Below are 16,976 nucleotides of genomic sequence, written 5' to 3' on the forward strand. Positions count from 1 at the left end.
CCTCTTTCAGGGTGAAGGCTGCTGGGTCCTGGGATTTGGCAGCAGGAAAGTGGCCCTGAGCTGAGGCAGCCCCCACCCCGGTGGGTTGGGCCCCTGCATGCCACCCCAAGGGCCAGGCTTACCTCTGAGGGCACAGGCTCCTCTTCTTCAGCCTGGGACCGGCCTGGGTGCGTCTGTGGCTGCGGCTGCTGGGAGTGTGCCCCTCTCCTGGCCACCCCTTCCGCCACCCAGCTTCCTCTCCCGGCAGCCAGTCAGGGGCCCCCGACTCTCCCTGGGACCCTGGTCTGGTGCCCAGGTTGGGGGAGAGGGGTAGGATTTCAGCCCTCCCCCAGCAGCTGGCCAGCAGGGAGAGGGGCTGGTTGTATTTTAAGCTATTGAGTGGTTCAGCAGGAACTCGGAGGCCTCCTCTCCCAGGAGGCACGGTGCTGCCTTCCTGCCCCACACGGGCTCCAAAGGCATGTGGGCACTGCCCCCCTGGGACCCAGGAACTATTAATACACTTGCAGCCACGGCGCAGGCCCTATGCCTGCCCACAGCCTTGCTATTCTAGCCCTTTCTGGCACATTCTGCATGTGCCCCTTCCCGGTCCCACAAGTCTCCTCGGTGGGGTCTGGCACTCTGGGCGGTAGGACTGGTTTCCTTTTTCTGGCCCTTCTGTTTGGCTTTGTTACCCGTGTGGCTCAGAGGGGCTCAGGAACGTGCCCTCCACGGCCGCACAGCTGGGCAGAGCCTGCAGTCGGCAGCCGGTCTGGTGCAGCATCGGCAGGTGGTGCAGGCCAGGCCCGGGTGCTAGGCCCTCTCCTGTCCATGGTGTGGGGCGGGCACAGGGTACATGGTTAAACAGGCCCACATGCCTCCGGCCACCAGGGTGCCAGGACCTGCACTCAGGCCTGTGCCCTTCCCATCGGGTCCCCTCACGCCCGGCCTCATGGCCCTGGGTTTTGGGGCACTGTCAGGCACTGTGCTGGAGTTTCACGCACACTGTCTCATGACCCTTAGAGTCCCAGGAGGTGCACGCCTTCCTACCTGCCCCCCCGCCCCCCCGGCTGAGTCTCAGAGAGAAGTGAGGGGTTGGTCACCCAGTGACTACATGGCAGGGCCAGATTCAGTCCCGTCTGCTGCCCACTGGCCCCCTGTCGTTGGGGGATGTATGGGGGGGCCCTTTCTCTCTGGGGGGTGCTGGCTGCAGTGGACCCCTCTGCCTGGGCTGTGGGTGGGTGGCTCTGCCCTCAGAGAGCCCTGGCTGGCACCCTGCCCTGGGTTTCTGGTCCTGCTCCTCTTTCCCTATGCTGCCTTTGACTGAGGCTCTACCAGGGGTGGGAAGGATTCTCAGCACCTGCTGGCCAGTGGCTGACTTGAGGTCAGACCCAGCCCTGCCTGCCATGGCTCCATGTCTAATAGCATCTGTGCCAAGCCCCCCATGGGAGCACTTGGGCCTTTTGGGATCAGCTGGCCACTGCTGGGCTCCCTCCAGTTCCAGCAGTTCACGTGTTCACTGTTCCTCCTGGTGCCTTCTCTGACCTGCTTGGGATGGGTGGGCCACATCCCCCTGAGGGCTCTCTCCCCCCCACACCCCAGCTCTGCCCCACTGTTCTGCTACTGTCTGGCCACTGTTTGGGGGCTCAAGCAGAGCAATGGGGTGGGGGGTAGCCAGGCTGTGTGCTCTGGGCTTTGTGGGGGTCAGGGCCTAGGCAAGGGTGCTATGTTGGGTGACACAGTGGGACTGCCCCAAAGGTGGCCCTGAACAAGGCGTGGGTGGACCTAGTGAGAAATGAGTGGAGAGGGAGGTCAGGGAGGCAGGGGCCGAGGGCTCATCAGTCCAGGCTGGGGATGCTAGCTGAAAAACTTCCTGGTTTCCTGACCCTTTCCACACTTAGAGGCTCCCTGCACCAGTAACTCCGGAATCTGTCACCTTCCTGGGAACATAAATGCACAAGGAAAATAATCCGCAACGTCTCTTACAGCTCAGAAGGGGAAATGGATGATCTATCTCTCGGATTCTCAAAATAGCTGGGATTTCCAGGCCCAGTGAACTCTGCGGGCCGGAGCTGGGTGCTGGGGCTTGGGCTGCCTGCGGGCCGCTCACCCTCCTCCCATGGCTGACCCCGCCCTGCACTGGGCCGGGGTGGGAGGCGCCTCCATGCCTGCCTCAGGCGGCCTCCCTGCCCCCTGGGCTGTTTGGGGGCTGTGTCCACTCGAAAGCCTCACATTCAGGGGGACCTTACCCCTGGGGGCTGCCCCCAGGAGGTGTGTGGCACGGCTCCTGGGGGGCTCGGTCTGGGGCAGTTTTATATTTAGCTGGGCCATGGCCGCGGGGCACTCGGGTTACATCTGCACAGAAGGCAGGAGTGCCAGGGCAGGCGCGGGCTCCTTTCCAGCACCGCGGCAGAATTTGATCGCGCCGGCGCGGCCCAGAGCTGCTTCTCGTGGGGAGGTCCGCGGTGGGGGCTGACGGCTGGCAGCTGGGGCCGCTGGCTGCAACCGGGCAGAACAGGGCAGCATGGACCTGAACATGAGCATGGTGGCCCGGGAGGCCAGCCAGGGGCTCGGCCCCGGCCCCAGCCTCGGCCTCGGCCTCAACGGCCTCCCCCGGATTGCACCCGCCAAAGCGACCAAAAAACCTAAAAAGGCCGTTCTCTTCTTCGAGGTGGAGATTTTGGACGCGAAGACGCGGGAGAAGCTCTGCTTCCTGGACAAGGTAGGACCTGGTGCCAGCTGTACTAGGCCAAGGGCACTGGGCCTGGGTCCCTAGTCCTTCCTGGGGCTTCTTGTTCTGAGGAGATGGGAGCTGTCCAGCTGGACCCTTTGTGTCCCTCCAACCTGTGTCCTGACTCCCGACCTACCCCTCAGGCGAACGAGGGATACGGTCCCCAGGCCTTTCGCTGCCAGCTTGGGGTGGAGTGGGCAGCGATGGCCCTTGGGTGTGGCCGGGAGCTGGCCCCCTGGTGGGAGGAGGTGAAGCAGCCTCTGTGGACCCTGCAGGACTTTGGGGCCTGGGAAGAAGGTGGGAGTTCTGAGACCTGCCCCCTGCCAAGGCCGGGCATGGAGGACGGGGCTCCTGTCCCAGGGAGTTCTGGCCCCGAGAGGCCTTCAGTCTGAGGGGAGCTGTGGGTGGGGTGAGGCGGAGAGGCAGAGCAGCAGGCCCCGCTTCCTATGCTCAGGCCGTCTCCCAGCCAGGCCAGGGGTGTCCTGGCTGCCTTTGGTAAAACCCGGCCCTCAGGCCTACAGCTGTCCCCACTCTGGCAGGGCCCTTGCTGCTCCTTTCGGCCATGTAGGGGGAGAGCCTGAACTCCAGCCTTCCCCCTCCCACAGCAGCTGCCCAGGCCCCCGTCCATCCCCCCTTACCAGGAGGGGTCCTCGATCATGCCCCACCCCACCCTGACTTCTTTGCGGCCTGTGCTTCCCCCAGGTGGAGCCCCATGCCACCATTGCCGAGATCAAGAACCTTTTCACCAAGACCCGTAAGTCCGGGGCCCATTTGCAATGCCCTCTGTGACCCTTCTGGGCAGGGGCTCTGGGGGGGGCACCTGGTCCTGCGCTCCTCTCTCCCCAGCTCCTGCAGAGATGCCGCCAGTGTGGCCCAGGCTTCTCTTGGCTTGCCTGGGGCAGGTGTCCCTGCGTGGCCATTGGCAGGAACGCCCTTGCGGGGCTTTCGGAAGGACAACATCCCGCCTTTGCCTGGGCTGTTCCCGGCGGTGTCCTGGAGGCACGGGCCTCAGAGGCCTCGCCCCGGGGCTGGAGATGCAGGGTCTCTGGGCTCTGCCAGGCCGCGTGCTGTGACGCCCTGCTCTCCCCACAGATCCGCAGTGGTACCCTGCCCGCCAGTCTCTCCGCCTGGACCCCAGTGAGTACAGCTGTCTGCTCCGCCGCCCCTAGGCTCCCGGGTGGCGGTGGGCAAAGGTCTGGGCAGCCCTGAGCCCCGGCCTGTCTCTGCAGAGGGCAAGTCCCTGAAGGATGAGGATGTTCTGCAGAAGCTGCCCGTGGGCACCACGGCCACACTCTATTTCCGGGACCTGGGGGCCCAGATCAGCTGGGTGACGGTGAGTCCCAGCCCTGTCCGTGGCCGCCTTTCCCATCAGCCACACTGGGGTGACTCACCTGCTCCCTGTACCCCCAGGTCTTCCTGACCGAGTACGCAGGGCCCCTCTTCATCTACCTGCTCTTTTATTTCCGGGTGCCCTTCATCTACGGCCACAAATACGACTTCACGTCCAGCCGGCACACAGTGGTGCAGTGAGTGGGGCCAGGTGGAAGGGGGCCGGTGGGGGGAGGGGGGAAGGCCTGCTGGACCCGCCCCAGCTGAGCCGGCTCCCCTCCTCAGCCTCGCCTGCATCTGCCACTCATTCCACTACGTCAAGCGTCTGCTGGAGACGCTCTTCGTGCACCGCTTCTCCCACGGCACCATGCCCTTGCGCAACATCTTCAAGGTGAGCGCTCTGGGGTGTGTCTTCCAAGACCCTGGCCTTCTCCCAGCCCCATCCACCCGGTCCCGGCCTCATCCCAGCCCTGCTTGCTTTCAGAACTGTACCTACTACTGGGGCTTCGCCGCCTGGATGGCCTATTACATCAACCACCCTCTCTACACGCCCCCCAGTAAGTGGCCTTGGATGTGCCCTGCCCCACCCTGTGAGCCTCCCACCCCACTGGGCTCTCCCCTCAGAGGCCTCCCCTCTCTTCTTCTTCTGCAGCCTACGGAGCTCAGCAGGTTAAACTGGCACTCGCCATCTTCGTGGTAAGCAGGCTGGGAGGAGGGGAATGGGGCGGGGACTCTAGGGGGCCCTGGGTTGACCCTGCTGCTCTGACAGATCTGCCAGCTTGGCAACTTCTCCATCCACATGGCCCTGCGGGACCTGCGGCCTGCTGGTGAGTGGCCTGCCCCAGGCAAGGGTGGGATGGTGGTGGGCAGGCTGGGCAAGGGGGCTCTCACTTGCCTCTCCTGTCCTGCCTGCCAGGGTCCAAGACCAGGAAGATCCCGTACCCCACCAAGAACCCCTTCACCTGGCTCTTCCTGCTGGTGTCCTGCCCCAACTATACGTATGAGGTGAGGGTTTGCCCTGCTCTCCTCTCCTCTCCCTCCAGGGGCTGGGGTCCCACATGGACGGGTCAGCCCCTAATAGAGGTGCCTGGCTCAGCAGCTGCTTTAGCAGTTTGGAGCATGTGGAGATGGGAAAGCTGGCCTTTCTGGGAGGTGGGAGGTGTGTAAGGACTGGCTTCCAGCTCCAGGGGGTTGGGGGGGCAGCTTCATCACGCCCCCCTGTTCCCTCAAGGCCTCTCTGGCATTGGAGTTTGGTTCCAGTGCTCTGAAAGTGCTGGGGGGGAGACTTGGCCCCGTGGGGTGGTGAGGCCTCTGCAGAACAGCAGACATTGCCCACCCTCACCCCTGACCACTCTCCCCACAGGTGGGGTCCTGGATTGGCTTTGCCATCATGACACAGTGTCTCCCAGGTGAGCCCGCTGTCCCTCCCTCTGCGGGGCTCAGCCCACTTGGGCTGTGCAGCCCCTCCCTGATGCCCCTGCTCTGCCCCACAGTGGCCCTCTTCTCCTTGGTGGGCTTCACTCAGATGACCATCTGGGCCAAGGGCAAGCACCGAAGCTACCTGAAGGAGTTCCGAGACTACCCGCCCCTGCGCATGCCCATCATCCCCTTCCTGCTCTGAGCCGCTGCCCGCCTCCCAGGCTCTGCCCAGCCAGGCGCTCATCCCGCTGCCCCAGCGTCCTTCTGGGGGAGGAGCGGGGACTACCACTCTCCAGCACTTGGAATAAAACCTGCCTGTCCCTGCCAAACTTGGACTCAGGCTTTCTTTGGGGTGGGGGGGTGTCTTGGGGACCAGCACACCACAGAAAGAGGCGCGGTTCCGGCTGAGGGGCCTGGAGGCTTTTATTTATCGACTGGTCCACAGGGTGGGGGCGGATCCACTACAGGGCTACCTCGGGGGCCACCTCGCCGGGCCCCTGGCCTCTGGCCACCTCCGCCTCCCTCTGCTCCCTCCGCTTCTTCCGCTGGAGCAGCCGCCGTTCCCGCTCAAACTCCTTCATGCGCATCACGTAGCTGCAGGCAGAGCACATGAACAGGCATCAGGCTCCCTGGCCAGGCCCTCCCGAGCCCCGGGAAGCCGGCGGGACAGGAGGGGGCGCCCCACAGCTTTCGGGGAAGTGTCTGGGAAAGACCCGTGTGCCTGGCTCAAGCGTGGGGTGTGCCTGAGCCGGGGCTAGCTGGCTGACACCCGCGGGCCCGGGGCAGAAGCTGGGCCTCCTGTTCCTCCAGGGGGCCTCAGAGCCCCCGGCCCACCCCGCAGGCCCCTGGAGATTCCGCTTTCTACGGAGCTGGGGCCTGGCTGGAAACCCGGGGCCAGCGACTGTCTTTCCTCTCCGGGGCAGGCCGGGGCGGGGCGGGGCTCACTCGAGGTGCTCGCAGTAGTCCCAGTCGTGCTGCTCGTGCTTGCAGGCCAGGAAGTTGGGGAAGCTGTCGCGCTTGCACTTGAGCAGCCGGATGAGGTAGTGAGCGCAGTAGTCCCGCTGCTGCAGCACCAGCTGTGCGTCGCTCATCTGCTGCTGTGTGGCCACCATCTCTGCGGGGAGGGCGGGCTTGCTGGGCTCTAACTGTCAGAGCCCGTCCCCCACCCTCACACCTGCTTCCCAGGAGCCCCAGTGGGCGACGGGCAACTGGGAGCCACGCTTCCGGGGCGCCCCCACTGGGACGTGGCGCCTGGATGACGGCCACCCTCTGGCAGTGTCCTTTTCTACCTCAAGCCTACTGACAAGTTCTGGAAACAGGCAGAGTGACCTTCCTCTAGGGACTCAACCACCTCCATGTTAATACTTTGCTCAGGGCAAAGGTCAGTCCTAGCCTGACCCCCTCCCCCCACCAGGATCCTCTAAGTCTACTTTAACATATAAAAATTCTTCGGAAACTTTCTTTATCTCTAACCGCCCCCCCTCAAGATACGTGTTGGCAATCATCCCCCAAGCATGTGGCCCACCAATAGACATCTGAAGGGGCTCATGACTCAGGTTTTATTAGATGGTAATAAATGACCTTTTCCCAACAACAGCTAGCCCCCTCAAGGTCCTGGAAACCTTGCTTCCAGAACTCCTTAGAGAGTATCCCTAACCCCCTCCCAACTTGAGGGTATATAACGGGCCATTCCTCATGACCCTGGTGCAGCTCCTTCTGCCCACGGGTCCTGTGCCCGTGCTTTAATAAACCACCATTTTGCACCAAGGACGTCTCAAGAATTCTTTCTTGGTCGTCCGCTCCGGACTCCACCCCACTGAACCTGACCGATATCCCACAACTTCATCACATCTGTACTGGATCCTTGCCTCCCCTTCCCTGGGTCTTCCTCCCCCAGGCTCACTCTCCAGACAGCCCCACCCTACAGAGCCCACGCTCAGAAACCACTTTCTCCCAGGGCATCCCCCTGCTGGCCACAACCGCCTGACAGGCGTGCCGCCTGGGGCACCTGGATCCCTGCTCCACCCTGCCGGCCACCTCCACTTCCTCTGCCACAGGGCGGAGTAATGGTCCCCAGCTGCAGAGTCAAAGAATACGTGTGAAAGGCTTAGGCCCATGCCTCAGAGAGCTGAACTGGCTCCTAGTCCAGGTACCACGCCTGCCTGGCACATCTGATCCGGTGAATCAGCCTTTCGAGGCTGACTGGGGCTGTTAGGAACTGGACACCTAACCCTGCCTGCGCCCACCCGCTCTGCTCAGCCCAGGATGTGCGCCCAGGACCCAGCCGTCCTGCATCCGCCGCCCCTACTCCCCTCGACATCTTGGTCCCAGTTCCTTCCCATCAGCACCAAAAGGTGTCCACGGCGATCTTGCATCTTCCCCTGGTGCTCTGCTTCCCAGTCCAGGTCCTCATCCCCTGCCCCCCTGCGTTCTTCCAGCCCCCACACTCCACCCCAGCACTGCCCACCCATGGCTCTCACCAGGGCCTCCCGAGATGCCAGGACTCCATGCTTCCTTAACTTCTTGCCTGCTTCTTTCTCAAATGTTCTCTTCCCCACAGCTCCCTGGGGACCACTTTCTGGCCGCCCAAACTTTAGATGGTGGCTTCCAGTGGTTCTTGCTAGGAGCCCTCTGCTCATTCTTATCCGTGGGTTCGATCGCCACTCCACACTGGGTAAGCCCCAACTTGGTGCCCCCCCACCTCAACTGAGCCCCAGGCCAGCATATCCACCTGCAGCCTCGTGTTGGCTTCCGTGGCGCCACCAGCACCAGGGGCTCTGGCATCAGCCAGGATTTACACAGCACCTACTGGGTGCTAAGTGTTGGGAGATACAGCAGGGAACATGCCAGACAAGGGTGCCCGCCCTCGAAGGCAGACACAACAAACAGGTGGAACTAGGTTATCACAGAATGTCTGGCAATGCTCAGTATTAGAAAAATAAAGCAAGGGGGAGAGAGGCTGTGTTGGGGCGTGGGTCACAACTTTAGATGCAGGCATCCCTCAGAAAGGCATCTGAAGGTAAGGAAGTGAGTCACACCTGCGGGAAGAGCATTTCCAGTGGTGGGACAGCAGGTGCAAAGGCCTTGAGGTGAGGAGAGGTTCAGGATGCCCCAGGGATCTTGGCCCAAGCATTTGGCTGGAGCTAGATGCAGAGGCAAACTTGGCGGGGAGGTCAGGAACTCTGTTTTGGACCTGCTGAGTGGGAGATGCCCACGAGCCTGGAGCTGAGGGTCCACGCCCAGCTGGAGATAAAAAACTTGGGAGCATCACAAGGCACCTGAAACCAGGGGGTCAGCAGAGACCCCCAGGGACGGGTGGCAGTGAGTGGAGACAGAAGGCCCAAGCAGTGAGGCACGTCAACATTTACGAGACAGGGAGGAGGGGAGGAATCATGAGGGCGCATCAGTGAGGTGGGTGGGTGTGCGGGGGCCGGGGTGCCAGGTGATGAGGCGTTTCCAGGAAGTCGTAGCGATCAACTTGGATACCAACTGCAGCGGGTTAGTTAGACCTGAGAACTGACAACAGGGTCCAGGTATGCAGACAGAGTGGGGGTGGGCGGGAAGCTGGACAGGAGCCCCTTCTGTGAAGTTGTGGGGAGACAGCTGGAGGGGATTTTGAAACGGTAGAAATAACTGTGTTTGCATGTTGATGGGAAAACCAATGTTGCACGAGAAGAAGGGCTGGGGCTCCCAATAGGCAAGGGGATGTGACAGGTGGCACAAAAGGGTTCTTCTGGAGGAGGGGCTTGGCTAGAGNTGCAGCCACTACCTCGATTTAGTTCCAGAATATTTCCATCATCCCTAAAAGATACCAGGTTCCCCATTAGGCAACATTCCCCCCCCTGCCCCCCGTTCCCAGCCCCTGGCAACGCAGTCTTTCTGTCTCCTTGCATCTGCCGATTCTGGACATTTTACATAAATATATGACTCTCTGTCTGCCTTCTTTTACTTAGCATAACTTTTTTTTTTTTTTGCTGCCATCTAGTATAACTTTTATTTCATTTTTTATTTTGAAATAATTATAGACGTATGGGAATTGCAGAAATCGTACAGAGAGGTCCTGTGTCCCACTTCCCCTCACCCCTCAGGGCCTTTCAGAACCTCTTTCAGGGTGAAGGCTGCTGGGTCCTGGGATTTGGCAGCAGGAAAGTGGCCCTGAGCTGAGGCAGCCCCCACCCCGGTGGGTTGGGCCCCTGCATGCCACCCCAAGGGCCAGGCTTACCTCTGAGGGCACAGGCTCCTCTTCTTCAGCCTGGGACCGGCCTGGGTGCGTCTGTGGCTGCGGCTGCTGGGAGTGTGCCCCTCTCCTGGCCACCCCTTCCGCCACCCAGCTTCCTCTCCCGGCAGCCAGTCGGGGGCCCCCGACTCTCCCTGGGACCCTGGTCTGGTGCCCAGGTTGGGGGAGAGGGGTAGGATTTCAGCCCTCCCCCAGCAGCTGGCCAGCAGGGAGAGGGGCTGGTTGTATTTTAAGCTATTGAGTGGTTCAGCAGGAACTCGGAGGCCTCCTCTCCCAGGAGGCACGGTGCTGCCTTCCTGCCCCACACGGGCTCCAAAGGCATGTGGGCACTGCCCCCCTGGGACCCAGGAACTATTAATACACTTGCAGCCACGGCGCAGGCCCTATGCCTGCCCACAGCCTTGCTATTCTAGCCCTTTCTGGCACATTCTGCATGTGCCCCTTCCCGGTCCCACAAGTCTCCTCGGTGGGGTCTGGCACTCTGGGCGGTAGGACTGGTTTCCTTTTTCTGGCCCTTCTGTTTGGCTTTGTTACCCGTGTGGCTCAGAGGGGCTCAGGAACGTGCCCTCCACGGCCGCACAGCTGGGCAGAGCCTGCAGTCGGCAGCCGGTCTGGTGCAGCATCGGCAGGTGGTGCAGGCCAGGCCCGGGTGCTAGGCCCTCTCCTGTCCATGGTGTGGGGCGGGCACAGGGTACATGGTTAAACAGGCCCACATGCCTCCGGCCACCAGGGTGCCAGGACCTGCACTCAGGCCTGTGCCCTTCCCATCGGGTCCCCTCACGCCCGGCCTCATGGCCCTGGGTTTTGGGGCACTGTCAGGCACTGTGCTGGAGTTTCACGCACACTGTCTCATGACCCTTAGAGTCCCAGGAGGTGCACGCCTTCCTACCTGCCCCCCCGCCCCCCCGGCTGAGTCTCAGAGAGAAGTGAGGGGTTGGTCACCCAGTGACTACATGGCAGGGCCAGATTCAGTCCCGTCTGCTGCCCACTGGCCCCCTGTCGTTGGGGGATGTATGGGGGGGCCCTTTCTCTCTGGGGGGTGCTGGCTGCAGTGGACCCCTCTGCCTGGGCTGTGGGTGGGTGGCTCTGCCCTCAGAGAGCCCTGGCTGGCACCCTGCCCTGGGTTTCTGGTCCTGCTCCTCTTTCCCTATGCTGCCTTTGACTGAGGCTCTACCAGGGGTGGGAAGGATTCTCAGCACCTGCTGGCCAGTGGCTGACTTGAGGTCAGACCCAGCCCTGCCTGCCATGGCTCCATGTCTAATAGCATCTGTGCCAAGCCCCCCATGGGAGCACTTGGGCCTTTTGGGATCAGCTGGCCACTGCTGGGCTCCCTCCAGTTCCAGCAGTTCACGTGTTCACTGTTCCTCCTGGTGCCTTCTCTGACCTGCTTGGGATGGGTGGGCCACATCCCCCTGAGGGCTCTCTCCCCCCCACACCCCAGCTCTGCCCCACTGTTCTGCTACTGTCTGGCCACTGTTTGGGGGCTCAAGCAGAGCAATGGGGTGGGGGGTAGCCAGGCTGTGTGCTCTGGGCTTTGTGGGGGTCAGGGCCTAGGCAAGGGTGCTATGTTGGGTGACACAGTGGGACTGCCCCAAAGGTGGCCCTGAACAAGGCGTGGGTGGACCTAGTGAGAAATGAGTGGAGAGGGAGGTCAGGGAGGCAGGGGCCGAGGGCTCATCAGTCCAGGCTGGGGATGCTAGCTGAAAAACTTCCTGGTTTCCTGACCCTTTCCACACTTAGAGGCTCCCTGCACCAGTAACTCCGGAATCTGTCACCTTCCTGGGAACATAAATGCACAAGGAAAATAATCCGCAACGTCTCTTACAGCTCAGAAGGGGAAATGGATGATCTATCTCTCGGATTCTCAAAATAGCTGGGATTTCCAGGCCCAGTGAACTCTGCGGGCCGGAGCTGGGTGCTGGGGCTTGGGCTGCCTGCGGGCCGCTCACCCTCCTCCCATGGCTGACCCCGCCCTGCACTGGGCCGGGGTGGGAGGCGCCTCCATGCCTGCCTCAGGCGGCCTCCCTGCCCCCTGGGCTGTTTGGGGGCTGTGTCCACTCGAAAGCCTCACATTCAGGGGGACCTTACCCCTGGGGGCTGCCCCCAGGAGGTGTGTGGCACGGCTCCTGGGGGGCTCGGTCTGGGGCAGTTTTATATTTAGCTGGGCCATGGCCGCGGGGCACTCGGGTTACATCTGCACAGAAGGCAGGAGTGCCAGGGCAGGCGCGGGCTCCTTTCCAGCACCGCGGCAGAATTTGATCGCGCCGGCGCGGCCCAGAGCTGCTTCTCATGGGGAGGTCCGCGGTGGGGGCTGACGGCTGGCAGCTGGGGCCGCTGGCTGCAACCGGGCAGAACAGGGCAGCATGGACCTGAACATGAGCATGGTGGCCCGGGAGGCCAGCCAGGGGCTCGGCCCCGGCCCCAGCCTCGGCCTCGGCCTCAACGGCCTCCCCCGGATTGCACCCGCCAAAGCGACCAAAAAACCTAAAAAGGCCGTTCTCTTCTTCGAGGTGGAGATTTTGGACGCGAAGACGCGGGAGAAGCTCTGCTTCCTGGACAAGGTAGGACCTGGTGCCAGCTGTACTAGGCCAAGGGCACTGGGCCTGGGTCCCTAGTCCTTCCTGGGGCTTCTTGTTCTGAGGAGATGGGAGCTGTCCAGCTGGACCCTTTGTGTCCCTCCAACCTGTGTCCTGACTCCCGACCTACCCCTCAGGCGAACGAGGGATACGGTCCCCAGGCCTTTCGCTGCCAGCTTGGGGTGGAGTGGGCAGCGATGGCCCTTGGGTGTGGCCGGGAGCTGGCCCCCTGGTGGGAGGAGGTGAAGCAGCCTCTGTGGACCCTGCAGGACTTTGGGGCCTGGGAAGAAGGTGGGAGTTCTGAGACCTGCCCTCTGCCAAGGCCGGGCATGGAGGACGGGGCTCCTGTCCCAGGGAGTTCTGGCCCCGAGAGGCCTTCAGTCTGAGGGGAGCTGTGGGTGGGGTGAGGCGGAGAGGCAGAGCAGCAGGCCCCGCTTCCTATGCTCAGGCCGTCTCCCAGCCAGGCCAGGGGTGTCCTGGCTGCCTTTGGTAAAACCCGGCCCTCAGGCCTACAGCTGTCCCCACTCTGGCAGGGCCCTTGCTGCTCCTTTCGGCCATGTAGGGGGAGAGCCTGAACTCCAGCCTTCCCCCTCCCACAGCAGCTGCCCAGGCCCCCGTCCATCCCCCCTTACCAGGAGGGGTCCTCGATCATGCCCCACCCCACCCTGACTTCTTTGCGGCCTGTGCTTCCCCCAGGTGGAGCCCCATGCCACCATTGCCGAGATCAAGAACCTTTTCACCAAGACCCGTAAGTCCGGGGCCCATTTGCAATGCCCTCTGTGACCCTTCTGGGCAGGGGCTCTGGGGGGGGCACCTGGTCCTGCGCTCCTCTCTCCCCAGCTCCTGCAGAGATGCCGCCAGTGTGGCCCAGGCTTCTCTTGGCTTGCCTGGGGCAGGTGTCCCTGCGTGGCCATTGGCAGGAACGCCCTTGCGGGGCTTTCGGAAGGACAACATCCCGCCTTTGCCTGGGCTGTTCCCGGCGGTGTCCTGGAGGCACGGGCCTCAGAGGCCTCGCCCCGGGGCTGGAGATGCAGGGTCTCTGGGCTCTGCCAGGCCGCGTGCTGTGACGCCCTGCTCTCCCCACAGATCCGCAGTGGTACCCTGCCCGCCAGTCTCTCCGCCTGGACCCCAGTGAGTACAGCTGTCTGCTCCGCCGCCCCTAGGCTCCCGGGTGGCGGTGGGCAAAGGTCTGGGCAGCCCTGAGCCCCGGCCTGTCTCTGCAGAGGGCAAGTCCCTGAAGGATGAGGATGTTCTGCAGAAGCTGCCCGTGGGCACCACGGCCACACTCTATTTCCGGGACCTGGGGGCCCAGATCAGCTGGGTGACGGTGAGTCCCAGCCCTGTCCGTGGCCGCCTTTCCCATCAGCCACACTGGGGTGACTCACCTGCTCCCTGTACCCCCAGGTCTTCCTGACCGAGTACGCAGGGCCCCTCTTCATCTACCTGCTCTTTTATTTCCGGGTGCCCTTCATCTACGGCCACAAATACGACTTCACGTCCAGCCGGCACACAGTGGTGCAGTGAGTGGGGCCAGGTGGAAGGGGGCGGTGGGGGGAGGGGGGAAGGCCTGCTGGACCCGCCCCAGCTGAGCCGGCTCCCCTCCTCAGCCTCGCCTGCATCTGCCACTCATTCCACTACGTCAAGCGTCTGCTGGAGACGCTCTTCGTGCACCGCTTCTCCCACGGCACCATGCCCTTGCGCAACATCTTCAAGGTGAGCGCTCTGGGGTGTGTCTTCCAAGACCCTGGCCTTCTCCCAGCCCCATCCACCCGGTCCCGGCCTCATCCCAGCCCTGCTTGCTTTCAGAACTGTACCTACTACTGGGGCTTCGCCGCCTGGATGGCCTATTACATCAACCACCCTCTCTACACGCCCCCCAGTAAGTGGCCTTGGATGTGCCCTGCCCCACCCTGTGAGCCTCCCACCCCACTGGGCTCTCCCCTCAGAGGCCTCCCCTCTCTTCTTCTGCAGCCTACGGAGCTCAGCAGGTTAAACTGGCACTCGCCATCTTCGTGGTAAGCAGGCTGGGAGGAGGGGAATGGGGCGGGGACTCTAGGGGGCCCTGGGTTGACCCTGCTGCTCTGACAGATCTGCCAGCTTGGCAACTTCTCCATCCACATGGCCCTGCGGGACCTGCGGCCTGCTGGTGAGTGGCCTGCCCCAGGCAAGGGTGGGATGGTGGTGGGCAGGCTGGGCAAGGGGGGCTCTCACTTGCCTCTCCTGTCCTGCCTGCCAGGGTCCAAGACCAGGAAGATCCCGTACCCCACCAAGAACCCCTTCACCTGGCTCTTCCTGCTGGTGTCCTGCCCCAACTATACGTATGAGGTGAGGGTTTGCCCTGCTCTCCTCTCCTCTCCCTCCAGGGGCTGGGGTCCCACATGGACGGGTCAGCCCCTAATAGAGGTGCCTGGCTCAGCAGCTGCTTTAGCAGTTTGGAGCATGTGGAGATGGGAAAGCTGGCCTTTCTGGGAGGTGGGAGGTGTGTAAGGACTGGCTTCCAGCTCCAGGGGGTTGGGGGGGCAGCTTCATCACGCCCCCCTGTTCCCTCAAGGCCTCTCTGGCATTGGAGTTTGGTTCCAGTGCTCTGAAAGTGCTGGGGGGGAGACTTGGCCCCGTGGGGTGGTGAGGCCTCTGCAGAACAGCAGACATTGCCCACCCTCACCCCTGACCACTCTCCCCACAGGTGGGGTCCTGGATTGGCTTTGCCATCATGACACAGTGTCTCCCAGGTGAGCCCGCTGTCCCTCCCTCTGCGGGGCTCAGCCCACTTGGGCTGTGCAGCCCCTCCCTGATGCCCCTGCTCTGCCCCACAGTGGCCCTCTTCTCCTTGGTGGGCTTCACTCAGATGACCATCTGGGCCAAGGGCAAGCACCGAAGCTACCTGAAGGAGTTCCGAGACTACCCGCCCCTGCGCATGCCCATCATCCCCTTCCTGCTCTGAGCCGCTGTCCGCCTCCCAGGCTCTGCCCAGCCAGGCGCTCATCCCGCTGCCCCAGCGTCCTTCTGGGGGAGGAGCGGGGACTACCACTCTCCAGCACTTGGAATAAAACCTGCCTGTCCCTGCCAAACTTGGACTCAGGCTTTCTTTGGGGTGGGGGGGTGTCTTGGGGACCAGCACACCACAGAAAGAGGCGCGGTTCCGGCTGAGGGGCCTGGAGGCTTTTATTTATCGACTGGTCCACAGGGTGGGGGCGGATCCACTACAGGGCTACCTCGGGGGCCACCTCGCCGGGCCCCTGGCCTCTGGCCACCTCCGCCTCCCTCTGCTCCCTCCGCTTCTTCCGCTGGAGCAGCCGCCGTTCCCGCTCAAACTCCTTCATGCGCATCACGTAGCTGCAGGCAGAGCACATGAACAGGCATCAGGCTCCCTGGCCAGGCCCTCCCGAGCCCCGGGAAGCCGGCGGGACAGGAGGGGGCGCCCCACAGCTTTCGGGGAAGTGTCTGGGAAAGACCCGTGTGCCTGGCTCAAGCGTGGGGTGTGCCTGAGCCGGGGCTAGCTGGCTGACACCCGCGGGCCCGGGGCAGAAGCTGGGCCTCCTGTTCCTCCAGGGGGCCTCAGAGCCCCCGGCCCACCCCGCAGGCCCCTGGAGATTCCGCTTTCTACGGAGTTGGGGCCTGGCTGGAAACCCGGGGCCAGCGACTGTCTTTCCTCTCCGGGGCAGGCCGGGGCGGGGCGGGGCTCACTCGAGGTGCTCGCAGTAGTCCCAGTCGTGCTGCTCGTGCTTGCAGGCCAGGAAGTTGGGGAAGCTGTCGCGCTTGCACTTGAGCAGCCGGATGAGGTAGTGAGCGCAGTAGTCCCGCTGCTGCAGCACCAGCTGTGCGTCGCTCATCTGCTGCTGTGTGGCCACCATCTCTGCGGGGAGGGCGGGCTTGCTGGGCTCTAACTGTCAGAGCCCGTCCCCCACCCTCACACCTGCTTCCCAGGAGCCCCAGTGGGCGACGGGCAACTGGGAGCCACGCTTCCGGGGCGCCCCCACTGGGACGTGGCGCCTGGATGACGGCCACCCTCTGGCAGTGTCCTTTTCTACCTCAAGCCTACTGACAAGTTCTGGAAACAGGCAGAGTGACCTTCCTCTAGGGACTCAACCACCTCCATGTTAATACTTTGCTCAGGGCAAAGGTCAGTCCTAGCCTGACCCCCTCCCCCCACCAGGATCCTCTAAGTCTACTTTAACATATAAAAATTCTTCGGAAACTTTCTTTATCTCTAACCGCCCCCCCTCAAGATACGTGTTGGCAATCATCCCCCAAGCATGTGGCCCACCAATAGACATCTGAAGGGGCTCATGACTCAGGTTTTATTAGATGGTAACAAATGACCTTTTCCCAACAACAGCTAGCCCCCTCAAGGTCCTGGAAACCTTGCTTCCAGAACTCCTTAGAGAGTATCCCTAACCCCCTCCCAACTTGAGGGTATATAACGGGCCATTCCTCATGACCCTGGTGCAGCTCCTTCTGCCCACGGGTCCTGTGCCCGTGCTTTAATAAACCACCATTTTGCACCAAGGACGTCTCAAGAATTCTTTCTTGGTCGTCCGCTCCGGACTCCACCCCACTGAACCTGACCGATATCCCACAACTTCATCACATCTGTACTGGATCCTTGCCTCCCCTTCCCTGGGTCTTCCTCCCCCAGGCTCACTCTCCAGACAGCCCCACCCTACAGAGCCCACGCTCAGAAACCACTTTCTCCCAGGGCATCCCCCTG

At 62.7% G+C, this 16,976-nt stretch overlaps 4 protein-coding genes across 7 annotated transcripts in view; 2 read left to right on the forward strand and 2 right to left on the reverse strand.

Annotated features, from left to right (window-relative positions):
• Nucleotides 1–5,784, forward strand: part of TECR (trans-2,3-enoyl-CoA reductase) — a 33,898-nt gene extending 28,114 nt beyond the window's left edge. For all 4 annotated transcript variants that reach the window (XM_034657906.1, XM_034657904.1, XM_002930356.3 and 1 more), the window contains 12 exons: nt 2,648–2,698; nt 3,410–3,461; nt 3,800–3,844; nt 3,937–4,040; nt 4,118–4,233; nt 4,322–4,427; nt 4,521–4,593; nt 4,689–4,732; nt 4,806–4,863; nt 4,953–5,041; nt 5,400–5,445; nt 5,530–5,784. In XM_034657906.1, the coding sequence (XP_034513797.1) occupies nt 2,648–2,698; nt 3,410–3,461; nt 3,800–3,844; nt 3,937–4,040; nt 4,118–4,233; nt 4,322–4,427; nt 4,521–4,593; nt 4,689–4,732; nt 4,806–4,863; nt 4,953–5,041; nt 5,400–5,445; nt 5,530–5,657 (912 nt within the window). In that variant the 3' untranslated portion in view covers nt 5,658–5,784. The remainder of the gene's footprint in view (nt 1–2,647; nt 2,699–3,409; nt 3,462–3,799; nt 3,845–3,936; nt 4,041–4,117; nt 4,234–4,321; nt 4,428–4,520; nt 4,594–4,688; nt 4,733–4,805; nt 4,864–4,952; nt 5,042–5,399; nt 5,446–5,529) is intronic.
• A 69-nt stretch (nt 5,785–5,853) lies between these two features.
• LOC117801867 (NADH dehydrogenase [ubiquinone] 1 beta subcomplex subunit 7) lies at nt 5,854–6,569 on the reverse strand. The gene is made up of 2 exons (XM_034657925.1): nt 6,401–6,569; nt 5,854–6,049 (listed from the first exon to the last, which is right to left on the reverse strand). Exons 1-2 carry the CDS (start codon nt 6,565–6,567, stop codon nt 5,917–5,919), a joined length of 300 nt encoding a protein of 99 aa, XP_034513816.1. The 5' UTR covers nt 6,568–6,569; the 3' UTR covers nt 5,854–5,916.
• A 5,471-nt stretch (nt 6,570–12,040) lies between these two features.
• Nucleotides 12,041–15,336, forward strand: LOC117801863 (very-long-chain enoyl-CoA reductase-like). The gene is made up of 12 exons (XM_034657914.1): nt 12,041–12,253; nt 12,965–13,016; nt 13,355–13,399; nt 13,492–13,595; nt 13,673–13,788; nt 13,876–13,981; nt 14,075–14,147; nt 14,240–14,283; nt 14,357–14,414; nt 14,505–14,593; nt 14,952–14,997; nt 15,082–15,336. The coding sequence occupies exons 1-12, from the start codon at nt 12,056–12,058 to the stop codon at nt 15,207–15,209; spliced, it is 1,059 nt and encodes a 352-aa protein (XP_034513805.1). The 5' UTR covers nt 12,041–12,055; the 3' UTR covers nt 15,210–15,336.
• Nucleotides 15,337–15,405: 69 nt separating this feature from the next.
• The window catches only part of LOC117801866 (NADH dehydrogenase [ubiquinone] 1 beta subcomplex subunit 7-like), a 6,026-nt gene continuing 4,455 nt past the window's right edge, over nt 15,406–16,976 (reverse strand). The window contains exon 3 of the mRNA XM_034657924.1: nt 15,406–15,601. Within this exon, the coding sequence (XP_034513815.1) occupies nt 15,469–15,601 (133 nt within the window). The 3' untranslated portion in view covers nt 15,406–15,468. The remainder of the gene's footprint in view (nt 15,602–16,976) is intronic.

Source organism: Ailuropoda melanoleuca, chromosome 4 (genome assembly GCF_002007445.2).
Source record: "Ailuropoda melanoleuca isolate Jingjing chromosome 4, ASM200744v2, whole genome shotgun sequence".
NCBI lineage: Eukaryota > Metazoa > Chordata > Mammalia > Carnivora > Ursidae > Ailuropoda > Ailuropoda melanoleuca.